The sequence below is a fragment of the Telopea speciosissima genome, chromosome 9 (genome assembly GCF_018873765.1).
Source record: "Telopea speciosissima isolate NSW1024214 ecotype Mountain lineage chromosome 9, Tspe_v1, whole genome shotgun sequence".
Taxonomy (NCBI): domain Eukaryota; kingdom Viridiplantae; phylum Streptophyta; class Magnoliopsida; order Proteales; family Proteaceae; genus Telopea; species Telopea speciosissima.
In genome coordinates, this window is record NC_057924.1 from 23,453,791 (window position 1) to 23,467,008 (window position 13,218).

At 40.0% G+C, this 13,218-nt stretch overlaps 1 protein-coding gene and 1 long non-coding RNA gene across 2 annotated transcripts; both read left to right on the top strand.

Moving 5' to 3' along the window:
- Window positions 1-4,010: 4,010 nt before the first annotated feature.
- On the top strand, window positions 4,011-5,907 carry LOC122639460 (pentatricopeptide repeat-containing protein At4g18840). Its single transcript, XM_043832329.1, has 2 exons — window positions 4,011-5,714; window positions 5,840-5,907. The coding sequence occupies exon 1, from the start codon at window positions 4,087-4,089 to the stop codon at window positions 5,692-5,694; it is 1,608 nt and encodes a 535-aa protein (XP_043688264.1). The 5' UTR covers window positions 4,011-4,086; the 3' UTR covers window positions 5,695-5,714; window positions 5,840-5,907.
- A 3,327-nt stretch (window positions 5,908-9,234) lies between these two features.
- Window positions 9,235-9,590, top strand: LOC122639682. The gene is made up of 2 exons (XR_006329557.1): window positions 9,235-9,267; window positions 9,501-9,590. It is a non-coding gene; the product is annotated as an uncharacterized LOC122639682 (long non-coding RNA).
- Window positions 9,591-13,218: the final 3,628 nt, after the last annotated feature.

Sequence of the window (13,218 nt, forward strand, 5' to 3'; positions counted from 1 at the left end):
AAAAATTCCCGGGGTAGCCCGTCGATCAAATTTATGTTGGACCGATGGGTTCCGAGCAAAGCAAAGGCAGCCAAAAATGCGAAGGTGAGAAAAGGCAGGTGGTTTCCCATATAAAATGTCATGGGGTATCTTGCCATGGAGAACCGAAGATGGTAAACGGTTTATAAGATGAGCAGCAGTCAGAACGCAATCACCCCAAAATTTTAAGGGTAAATTGGCTTGAAAACGTAGTGCACGAGCCACAACTAGGAGATGTCTGTGTTTACGTTCCACCACCCCATTTTGTTGTGGTGTGGAAACGCAACTAGATTGGTGTATAACCCCCAAGGTTTGTAAAAATTGGAAATTGGGTTGATTAAAAAACTCTTTACCATTATTAGAACGAATGACCTTGATTGGGGCACCAAACTGGGTTCTTATCATAGCAAAAAAGGCTTGGAGTAAACTGGGAACTTCATCCTTTGTTTGCATTAGATACAACCAAGTACTGCGCGAAAAATCATCCACTATGGTTAAAAAATAACGAGCCCCTGATAAAGAGGGCTTGCGGTATGGCCCCCACACATCAAGATGAATTAAATCAAAGCAATCAAGTGTAGAAATAGCACTTTTAGGAAAGGGTAAACGATGCTGTTTCGCTAATGGACAAACATTACACGAACAATTATTATGAAAAGAAATGCGAGAGTCCAATTGTTTCAAAAAAGAAATGATAGATGCACCCGGGTGGCCTAGGCGACAGTGCCATAGGTCCAAGGTGGATCGGTCGGTGGCAACAACAGTTGGAAGAGAAGCGTCCAAGAAGTAAAGATCACCAATGCGTTTACCCGTCGCAATAGTCCTCTTCAAGTGAAGGTCCTGAAAAAGACATGAAGAGTGAGAAAAAATGACCATACAAGCAGCAGTAGTAGTAAGTTTAGGGACAGACAATAAATTGAAGCGGAAGGAAGGCACATATAGCACATTCTTAAGTTCAAATGTGGGTGATAAAAAAATGCTGCCAATATGAACCACTGGGGTATGTGTGCCATTAGGTAAAGTGATGGGTGATGCATTTAAGGGAGTGGAAATATTGGAAAATAAAGATAAGTCACAACATAAGTGATTAGTGGCCCCTGAATCGATTATCCAGGGGTTGGAACCAAAAGAAGAAGCAAAACAGAATTTACTTGCAAGGGAAGCAAGGGGATGAGGATTACCAACAGGGAGTAATGCAAGGAGCTGGCTTATCTGATCAACAGACAAGATAGGTGCCGAATCTGATGAGGCCACGGCTGAAACGTGGTGTGGCATGGTGGGGCCACGAGGAGCGGCAATGTTACGGTTGGAAGGGAGAGAATTCTTTGCATCGGGGTGCCCATGCTTTTTAAAACAGCGGGCTTCAGAATGCCCATCTTTTCCACAGTAATCACAGTGGTAATGAGGCCTAGGACGCTGGCCTTGAGCCTTGGAATGACCGGCTGCCATTGCAGCAACTTCAACGTTGGGAGCAGGAAGGGAGTGAATGGAACGCTGGTGCTCCTCCTGTAGAAGTAGTGAGTAGGCCTTAGCAATTGAAGGCAGAGGATCCATTAACAATATCTAGCTGCGAACAGCCGAATAGGAGTCATTAAGGCCTTGTAACAAATCCATCAGAGAATCAGATTCCACATGGCCATTGAGAGTGGCAGCAGTACCACAAGTGCACGCCGGCAAAGCCCGATAAGAGGAGAGCTCATCACAGAGACTCTTCAATTTGGTGAAGTAGGCCGAGATTGAGTCATGATCTTGGCGCAGGGTAGATATGGAGCGTCGAATTTCAAAAATTCTAGGTGCATTTTTTTGAGAAAATCGATCATGAAGATTCACCCAAGCATCGCATGCAGAATCGAACCAAAGGATGCTATGGGCAATGAAAGGCACGATGGAGTGGACGATCCAAGATCGTAGCATGCTATTGCAACGTACCCAATGTGGAAAATCAGTGGAGGTAGGCTCCGGTTTGGCCAAGGAGCTGTCCAAGAATTGAAGTTTGTTCTTCGCCTCAAGTACCATGAGCATAGCGCGCGACCAGGTAGGAAAATTATCACCATCTAGAAGTGGGGTGACAAGGGTTGTGCCTGGCTGATCAGAGGAATGAAGGAAGTAAGGGGAATGGGTAGGAACGGCCATGGTGGCCATGGCAGTGGAAGAGGAGGGAGAAGATGCAGAATCGCCCATGATGGCAATTCAAAATCCAGAATCAATCTTAGGCTGATACCATATTAAACATATGGTAAGATATTGAATAAGAATTCTTGTGTATTCTATTGATGTAAAGATCACTATAAATACAATGTTTACAAGGGTCAATCACCCCAATTAGTCCTATGATAATGCTGCTAAGATAGGAAAGAATAAAACAAGGATCAATCATCCTAGTCAGTGATTGATATGCACATGTATGGTAAGTATGATAAATCTATGAAAAATCATATACGGTAAGAGTAGGGTATAAGGTAAAATACACAATTAATCTCTTAAACTCGTGCTCTTTCAACTTCCTAGTTTATACCACTGTTGCTCGGATTTCTAATTTAAGCATCGGGGAGTCCACTCTGATGCTCTCTTGCTCATTTCTTGGTTCTTGGTGCGTAGGTGTCCCCATGGCACGACGATTCAGATTCCAGCATCAATACTGTACAATACGTAAAAGGTAAAGAAATGGTCTTACCACAAAAAAAAAAAAAGAAGCTAAAGAAATGAGACAGTGTTCTAGGCTTTGTTAGAGAGAGAGAGAGAGCTGCTCTATTCCCACATTATTCCCACATCGAAGGAGTGGAAAGAGTAGAGGAGGACTAGTGTTTATGTATCAAACAATTAACACGGTAAAATTGTGGGGTTCTGATAGACAACACTCGTCCTCAACCTATCTGCCCTTATAGTAGTACCAAGTTTTTGAATTTTCGTTTTAAAACTACAACAGAAAACACTGCGCGTTTCAAACCTGGTTTTTTTTTTTTCTCGAATTGATCCCAATTATACAGCAAAATACCCAAAAAAAAAAAAATCTAAGAAACGGTTTAAACGCTATTGCAGCGTTTTTTTTAGAGAAATATGGCATTTAAAAAAAATAATAATTATGTTAATATTTAATAATAAAACATGAGTTGGTCCCGACAATTTATGCCATCTTTTTAGTTTAATATTTTTTTTTATCAAATCTGAACATTTAAATTATGTAGTTCACTTTCAATTTTTTGTCATTTTCGAAATGTTTGACCATTTTTTCTCACCGTTTCGTTCGAATTTTGAACCATTTTAAACACATTGTACTAAACAAAGTTTTTATCATTTCCGTTTTAACTAACTATGGTCCCTATTGGAAGATCTTCCATTGAAGATAGTAGACCCCAAGGAACCACGGACAGGTTTGTCATATATTACGGTATTTTTTGGATCAATGGACAAAGCTAGTGAGGGTCTTCAAATTGAAAGGGTTTACCGAAATCGGGTCAAAACTAAGTGTGTTTATTTTCAATCCGATTACTATATCTGATCTGAACCATTTATATCAGAATGATAAATCAATTTTATTTAGTTCAATTTTGGTTTTAAGTATTGTAAATAAACAATTTGTCCGGCTTCGATTTTGAACTGATTAACTACTAGTTCTAAACCGTTTAGAATCATTTAAATACATTAAATTGATTAAGAACCGGATAAAACCAACGAAGCCGAACACTTGATTCGTGAAAACAAATTAAACCGGTTAAATCAAATAATTGAATCGATTAAACCAATTATGAATTGTATAATAAAAATCGATAGCAAATTGAAATCGAACCAATAATTGACCATATAATCGTAACTGATTACAAACCATAATCCTTTTTTATTTAGGATTTTAAAACCAATTAATAATTGATTTGGTTTCGATTTCAGTTTCAGTTTTTTAAAATATGAACCAAATCGAACCCAATCATTTAAATCAGAACCAAACCAACTAACAACACCTTTAATCAAAACCTTGTCGGAAAGAGGAACCCGATCCGGAACTTCAAACAGAGCAGCAACAAACTACTTCGTCTGTATGTCAGGTCTCTCTTTCTTCCCTGTAAGTCCACAATGTCAGCAAGCTTACCTCAACCGTTCGTGGTTTCTTTCACAGAGATGGCAACCACCCTTCGTGAAGTTCACCAAGCCCATGCCCACATGATCAAAACAGGCCTCATTCGTAATACTTTCGCAGCAAGTCGCTTAATTGCCTTCGCTGATACTAACCCCTCCGACCCAAGAACCCTCGCATACGCCCACTCAGTATTCACTGGCATCTCTAACCCAAACTCCTACGTATGGAACACCATAATTCGAGCCTACGCAAATAGCTCTACTCCGGTTCATGCCCTTCTCATCTTTCACCAAATGCTACATGGTCCTGTCTTCCCTGATAAGTTTTCCTTCCCCTTCGTTCTTAAGGCTTGCTCTTATCTTCGTTGGATCAAAGAAGGACAACAAATACACACCCATATTGTCAAAGTTGGGCTTGGTTCTGATGTTTTCATTCAGAACACCTTAATTCATTTGTATGCAAGCGCTGGGTTCTTCGAATGTGCTCACAATTTGCTCGATAGAATGCTTGAAAGGAATGTGATTTCATGGAATGCTATATTGAGTGCTCATGTTAGTCAGGGTTTGATGGAGCAAGCGCTTGACTTGTTCGAGGAAATGCCGGACAAAAATGTGGAGTCATGGAATTTCATGATTTCAGGGTATGTGAGTCTTGGATTGATTCAAGAAGCAAGGAATCTTTTTGATGTAATGCCACTGAGAGATGTTGTTTCTTGGAACGCAATGCTTACAGGCTATGCACATGCTAGTTGCTTCGATGAAGTACTTGCAATTTTTGAAGATCTGCAAAATGCAAAGGTGAAGCCAAATAGTTACACACTTGTAAATGTCTTATCGGCATGTGCAAACATGGGAGCCATGAACCAAGGTGAATGGATCCACTCTTTTATCAATAAGAATGGCATCAAGATTGATGGGTTCCTCGCTACTGCTCTTGTAGACTTGTATTCCAAGTGTGGAAATATTGAGAAGGCTATAGAAGTGTTTGGTAATACTTTGAGAAAGGATATTAGTACTTGGAATTCCATAATTGCGGGATTAAGTATACATGGCTATGGAGAGGATGCACTCAGGGTTTTCTCTGAGATGCTAACTGAGGGATACTCACCTAATGAGATTACTTTCGTAAGTGTTCTTTCCGCTTGTAGTCGTGCAGGTCTGTTGGAGGAGGGTCGTGCAGTTTTCGATTTAATGGTACATGTTCATGGAATTGAACCATCCATTGAGCACTATGGCTGTTTGGTTGATTTACTTGGTCGGGCTGGATTATTGGAAGAGGCTGAGGAGCTTATAAAAACAATGCCGCTTAAGGATGCTCCTGCAGTTTGGGAGTCTTTATTGAATGCGTGCAGAATACACGAAAATGTTGAACTAGCAGAGTGTGTTGCAATGAGACTTTTAGAGTTGAATCCCCAAGATAGTGCTGGTTATGTACAATTGTCCAATATATATGGATCCATTGGGAGATGGAATGATGTCCGAGAGGTGAGGAGGATGATGAGAGCACAAAAAGTGAGAAAGGAACCTGGTTGCAGCATGATTGAGGTGGATGGCATTGTTCACGAGTTCTTAGCTAGTGATGGGTTGTACTCTCAAGGGGATTAGGAATACCAGAGGTTGGTTACAAGCAACTCTAAGATTTCCTCTTAGGTGGGTTAGCATAGTCAAATATTTGTTTACTCAAACCGGTTTAGTGGTGTCGACCAATGGTGGAGTGAGGTATTGGATCATATTTAGCACACCTTAATGGTATCAACAAAACAAATTTCCTTTGGTTCTATATCAATGAGATTTTTGAGATTGACAATAAGAAGAAGAGTAAACATCTAGTAGACCCCCTGAGGTTTGTCGACCTATCTTGTAGCCCCCCTAGGAACTAAAACCTTACTTACGGACCCAGAGAACGGACGGAAAACTGTTCCGTTATAGTCCACAGTTAAGTGATGATGTCATATTTTTATATCCCAAAAATACCCTTGTACATGTTTAATGAAAAAGTGAAAAAGTGGAATTTACATTTATATCCTTATATCATCTTCACCTTAGAAAAGAAGACCGTTGGAGGAGTTGCAGGCGATTTGATGAAGAGCTTCTCTATTTAATAACATCTGTCCATGTGAAATTTGGAGCTCCTCTGTGTTAACATCATTTGCTCCATGTGAAATCTGAAGCTCCTTCATGTCAGATTCATCCCTATGTTAAATCCGAAGCTCTGATTTCTCTCTCCGGTCACTGAAATTCAGATCACTAAATTCCGGCGACAGAAGAATCTTTAAGGTGAGTAAAGTAAACCCCTTAACCTTTATTCTTCCTGGAACTTGGTTGTTTATTTTGTTCACTTCATCACTTCAACCGTAAGAGAAGAGAATGGAACCCTAGGTTAGTTATAATTTTCCCCAACTGAGAAAGAAAAAATTTTTCCTGGTTAATATTCCCTTCTCATTCCAGATTTTTGAATTTGTCCCACTTTGGTTCCATCAACTAGAGTGAAAAATTGGAACTCTTGACACTTGTTTTTAAAATTTTCCCACTATTGCAGATAAGAATGGCCTCAGCTTCTAGTACAAACAGTACCTCAGGTTATATCAAATTTGAGAACAAGAAATGCCACTGTGGACGTAGAGCTATAGTGAAGATATCGGAATCGGAGAAAAATCCAGGAAGGCTATACTACAAATGTGAAGTGGATGGCTGTAACTTTTGGAAATGGGTGTACCCAAATGATGCTCCAATAAGGTCAGCTCCGTTGATAGAGTCAGCAAGGAACAACCCTGTGGTTGGTGGAAGTGAAAATGAACAGTTCCAGTTGAAGAGCACAGTGAATCAAATGCATAAGATGCTTCTTATAATGATGTTTGCTATTCAATTTATATTAGTGTTGTCTGTTATTAACTTTGTAGTGATGATTGTAAAATAATAGATGGAAGTTGTATTACATTTTGTTTGATGTTCTATGGATTGGAGTCTGGTTGATTGTCAAAGATGGGAATAAATAATAGGTGGTAGATCCCCAGTAGGTACATCTGAATCCCTTCAAAGGTTTTAAAAACATCAAAACAGGTCCATAAAAGAAGAGTAGTCCACACTTCAGGATTACATAGCTAATCCCCTGTTCTCTTATGGCTACTATCAACCATGGATCGGTCTTTCCTTCAGCTTGCGGGTTCAGAGGAGGTCGCTTCACCGCTCAGAGTAGTGCAAATCGAGGGTCTGGTAATCTTCTCGCACCTTTTCTGTTGGTTTAGTGTTGTTGCTCAAGAATTGAAACAAATTGTTTTTTTGGGGGAATTTTTTGGGTTGTAGAATGTTAGAAAAGTGGTCGCAGTAGATGTCTGCTTCTGCTTTGTTTCTGAACTTGTGATTTTGTGTCGTGTGGAAGCCGGTCATTTCTTGTGCTGTATCGTGTAGCAGGTTTTTAGCTTCTTTATCAGGCTAGGGCACTAGGCTATAAAGCTATATATGCAGAAGTTTCGATTGGTAGGTTGTTTAGGAAGCTTTTTTATGTCTGGTTTACTCTCTCTAGGTGACCAATTGGTGAAAAACAATTGGATGATATATGCATGGTAATTGGTACTACAAAATACACCAGGAGAGAGAGAGAGATTCGCCGAAGATATCTTGAAATGTTTCACCGAAGATATCTTGAAATTTTCATTTGGTTTGCTCTGCTCTTTGTCTTGTATACGAACTGGGGGAATCGAATTGTTGATGCCAACAGTATGAGAATTTGGGGTTGACCATTGATTGGCAATCTTCCCCTTGAAAGGCTATACTATAGCTGAAAGAATGGTGATGGAATTTCTTCTTTAGGATATGAAATCTGCTCACCATTCTTTTGAGTTCTTGGATTTTGAGAGATTCAGGTCTGTAAGATGGTGGATCTGAGGTCGATTCTACCATTAGATGTCTTTAGTACTAATGATTTAGTGATTTCCCTATATCTTTTTGGGTTTTTGATTTGTAATTTTATCCCTGGCCCGTAATAAATCCCACCTACTTTGTTGCTGACTTCGATTCGGTCATTGCATCAGTGCTCCCACAATCATCTCTTGAAGCTGCTCTATTTGCAAATACAACAGACCAACTTCTCTTTCAGGTTAGAAACTCCAAACTCGTGTTATTTCTCTGTTTTCTTTGTTCTATAGATGACAATTATGATCTTAATCCCTTTATTATCTCTCTGTTATGTGAATGACAAGCATGGTCCCAATCCCATTATTATTTCTCTATTCTGTGAATGATAAGTATGATCTCAACCCCATTGCATTTCTTTGACTTTTTTTGACATGAGAACATGATCCTATAACCAATCTGACATTGGTTGTTGATGGATGTAGGAACTTCAAAGCTGACCATAGCTACACTCTCTTTCATTCACTTATCCATGTCTCTCTTACTCTCTCTTAAATGTCACTTTCTCCCCCTCTCTCTTGCTAAGGCTTCTCTCCTCCATCTCTCAATGCCTTCTCGGAAGATATCAAAGAAAAGTAACATAGTCGGTTACATGATATGTTCGATTTATTTATTGATTTTTATTTCGACTAGATTTCAAGTGCTACCGTTTTGAATTTTGCAGGGAAGAAAGCCAAAGGAGTGAGATGTTATGTACCATAAAAGAATTTGGTAACATACATGCTTTGATTACCCTTTATATGCATGCGCTTCAAAAAAGTTATACTGAATATGAAATTTTATTTCTTTACTGTTCTTTTGTTTTTAATCCTTTTTACCAAATTTTAAAACTACCACCATTGAAATTTTCCATAACAGGGCAATGGAAAACGGAATGAGTTTATGCGTAAACAGGAGCTTATGTCACTGTTGAAGAAAGTAGGACTTCACTAGTGCCAATTGTGTATGTCAATTTGTTCTTGATTATTATCGGTACTAGCCAACTTAAATTTAATCTTCTTTTTTTCTCTTCCCAAGTGTCTCTGCGAATTTGTTCTTGATCAACATTGTCATTAGCTGCCTCTGTATGGATACTTTTCCCAGTTCTACCAAAAAGGGCTTGCACCTCAATGACATATTCACATATTGTTGTATTGCATATTCACACTTTCTATATAGCATTGATTGTACCAGTAGCAACTAATTTGTGATTTCTTTCTCTTCCCATTTATTCTTGATTATTTTATTTTTTCTCTGCTCCGAAGGACTCATCCTCATATCTTTTGGGTATTTTTCAGTTTCTCTTCTACATGTAAGATCTCATGTCTCATCTATTTAACGTCATTTCTTCAAATTACTCTCTTTTCTCTTGCTTGCTTTGCTCTTGTCCTTGAGAAGAAGCAGCATTATTCTAGACTTTGCTGTGTTTTTCAATCCGTTTAATATTTAATATTTGTCCTCATTTTGAGTTAGTTTTTCTCAAAATGAGAAACAATTATCTTTGTTTCTTATCGATGAAGTGTTTTAAGGCCTTTTTGTGTTCGAGAATCGCAAGATGTCAAAAGCAGGAGCATTGGATCTGGCTTTTGGAGTTGGCGGAAATATTAAGAGGAAGGAAGTTATTTCTGTTGTTGGTCGGTATATTCTCTTCTTCCATTTCTGGTTCTCTCTTTTGTCGTAGGGTTCACAATGCATGTTCATGTTTTCTTCTACTTTTCTTATGAGTAAATGAATCAGTTCAAGCTGGGCATTTGGAGTCAAGGAATGCTTATGAAGGGTCTACTTTTTTCTTTGAATAGAAAACTCTTGAAAGATCTGATCTTGAAATTCCTTACGACATTCTATGATCTCTAAGTCCAAAGAACCTAGGAATGTCTCTCTATTAGATTTTGCCTTGTATGCTGCAAGATGGTTGCATTCTTGTACTCTTCCTATAACCCTCTCTTCCTTTTGAACATTGGTAAAGATAAAATATGACAATGTTGCCTTGAAAACCAATATCAAGGTTAGAGATATCCTTAGTACAATATGGAGAAGACTCCAGCCCTTCGATTGCTGTTGTACAGTGAATGCTATACAGAAAGTCTAAATATGCAATACAGCTATATGCCTATACATCATAGGATGACCCAAGAAACTCAGCTGTAAGAAATGTCACCCAGTTTTTTGTTAGTCGTTTTGCTTACTTGAGGCTCGACCTAGCCACCATTGTCTCTCATTTTGTATTTCTATATGCATTCAAGTAATTTCTGACAATGTTGGTAATAATATTAGTGATATTTCTGGAATGAAATCTGGTTTTTGGGCTCATATACTGATTTCTATGCTGCACTTGTTGCAAACTGCTAACTATTAAACCCCATCTCTCTCTCTCCCCCCCCCCCCCCCCCACCCCCACCCAACTGTACTTTGAGCACTTGATATTGAATTTGATTATTGTATTAGATGGGATTAATCCTTTATTTTATTGTTAGAATGTGGGTTTAGGGTTTTGTGATCTTTTTTTTTTTTTTTGCTAAAAGATCCTTGCATTAAACAATCGGCGAAAGGGTCAAAGACCCAAAAACAAAGAGAAACCAAAAAACACAACTACAGACTGAGACGGCCAACCATCTCCCCAAACCCATTATACAAATTTGTATCTAGGCATGCCCATAGCATCACGAACCAGATGTTCTTCAATATGTCTAGGGAAAGTAAGGTTTGTCAAAGATTCTCCAGTAATCGCCGCATGTTTAGCCAAGTAGTCTGCAATAGGATTTGCTTCCCTGAAACAATGCAAAATTTTCCAATTGCAGGACTCAAGAAAAGGTTTAAGCACCTGCCATCTTTGGAGCGCAAACCACGGAACATTAGAGTGTTGAATGGACAAAACCAAAGCAGCCGAGTCAGATTCTATCCACAGGTCCATGACACCTCTCTCCATAGCAATAAAAAGGCCGTCTAACAAGGCCTCAAATTCAGCCACAAAGCTGTTGGAAACACCCAGGTATTTACAGTAAGAGTGTACAACTTGGGCTAGGTCATTTTTGAAAACTCCCCCCGTCCCCGCCCTTCCTGGGTTCCCGAAAGAACTCCCATCAATATTCAGCTTGGTCCACTGCCTATCAGGCTTGCACCAAAAAACCTCCAGAATATCAAGAGCTTTGACATTAGAGACCGCCAATCCCAGGTTTCTAATGCAGTTCAAGTCTTGAAAACTTTTCACCCCTTTAATCACATGAATGCAATCTCTTATCTCCCCTTTCACACATTCCAGGACCTGCAACACACTTCGAAGAATACCTTCATGGCGCCTTCTATTTATTTCTTCCCACAAATTTACGCAAATAATTATAGCACCTGCTGCCCAAGGCTCCTTCTTATTCGTTCATCTTAGTTTCCCTTTCCACCACTCAAAAAGCTCTTGAATGGTAGAAGGTTTACCCCACACAAAACCGAACCAGGCTGAGAAAGAGTTCCAAACCTCAGTGCTGAACTCGCAAGAAAGAAACAGATGAGGAATCGACTCACTTTCTTTCAAGCACAGAGAGCATCTAGCTGCCAAACAAATGCCCCTTCTTTGAACTTCCTCGTCCGTGGGGATCTTTCCATGAGCCAGTCTCCACCCAAAAGTAGAATGCCGTGGTTGGATATTCCTACACCACACCAGATTTGCCCAAGGAACAACAGGCGACTTCCTTCTAATACCCTCCCACCATAGAGAAATCTCCTGACTTTGACAAGCTCCATCTCACTAAATCCTCCACCGGGTAACTAGGGATATGCATTTGTTTAATAACCTGGAAGGCTTCGTTCAAGGCAACCGAAGTGACAGACGGCAGCTTCCATTCCCCCTCCACGATAAAATCACTCACCTTGGTTGCATCGTTGTTGAAGAACTCCTCATCCAACCAACATTTTTCTTGAATAAAAAGAGGACACCACCATTTATTCTTCCAAAAATTAATTTGTTTCCCATTCCCGAGGATCCAGTGTTCCTTCTCCGCCACAAAGCTCCACATTTTCTTGATACCTGGCCAGATTGAAGAAGCTCTATACCCAGGCTGCACATTCCCCCATTTATTGACAAACCTGTGTCTCAGAAAAGTGGAAGACACCAAATTCTCATTCCTGATCTTCCAGGTAAGCTTACACAGCATAGCCTTATTCACATCTCTTAACCTTCTGATCCTCAAACCCCCTTCCTCCTTAGGTTTGCATAATTTGCCCCACCCAACAATAACTGCCTTTGAGGACTCAACATCACCTGTCCAAATGAAGTTTCTCATCCAGCGCTCAAGGGTTGCAATCAAAGAGGTAGGCCACCAGTACACCGAGAAGCTATGGATCGACATACTAGACACCACGGAATTCACCAATTCCACACGACCAGCCATCGAAAGCAGTTTTCCTTTCCAGCTTGCCAACTTGTTTCTGACTCTATCCATCACAGGGAGAAGTATATCCTTTCTCACACGACCCTTACAGATCTCAACACCAAAGTACCTAGTGGGGAATTTATAAACCGAAATTTGCAGTACCTCCACAATTACTTGTCGCCTGTTAGGGGGAATGGCTCCCAAGAACAGCTTGCTGTTTTCCAGATTAATCTTTTGGCCCGAGAACTCTTGATATTTCCCAAGGAAAGACTTGAGGTTCCTGCCATAATGAATAGAAGCATTAGTGAAGATAAAAATATCATCAGCGAACAAGCAGTGTCCAGGGGTGCAAACTCCCTGCGGCCCCTGAAAAGAAGAGATTTTCTTTTCATTGAGCAGATTTGACAATCCCTTATAAAGCACCTCCTCCGCAAGGATAAACAGCATAGGGGAGATATGGTCCCCCTGACGCAGCCCGCGTTCCACGCCAAAGAAGCCAACTGGACCACCATTCACAAGCACCGAGATTCTTGTAGAAGTGAACAGGCTGCTAAGCCATTTAATCCACCGCTCCGAGAACCCAAATTTAAGCAACACTTTGAAAATAAAACCCCACGAGATTGTATCATAAGCCTTCTGGATGTCTATTTTCAACCCCAAACCACCTCCCCTCGAAGCAGCAGACATCATATTAGCAAGCTCTGAAGCAATCGCAATATTGTCATGGATAACTTTCCCCTTCTGAAACGCACCCTGTTCCTCAGAAATCAGCTTAGGGAGAACCACCTCCAACCTATGAGCCATTACCTTGGACAAAATCTTGCAAAAGAAATTCCCCATACATAATGGCCTGAATTTCTCTAAAGACAATGCACTG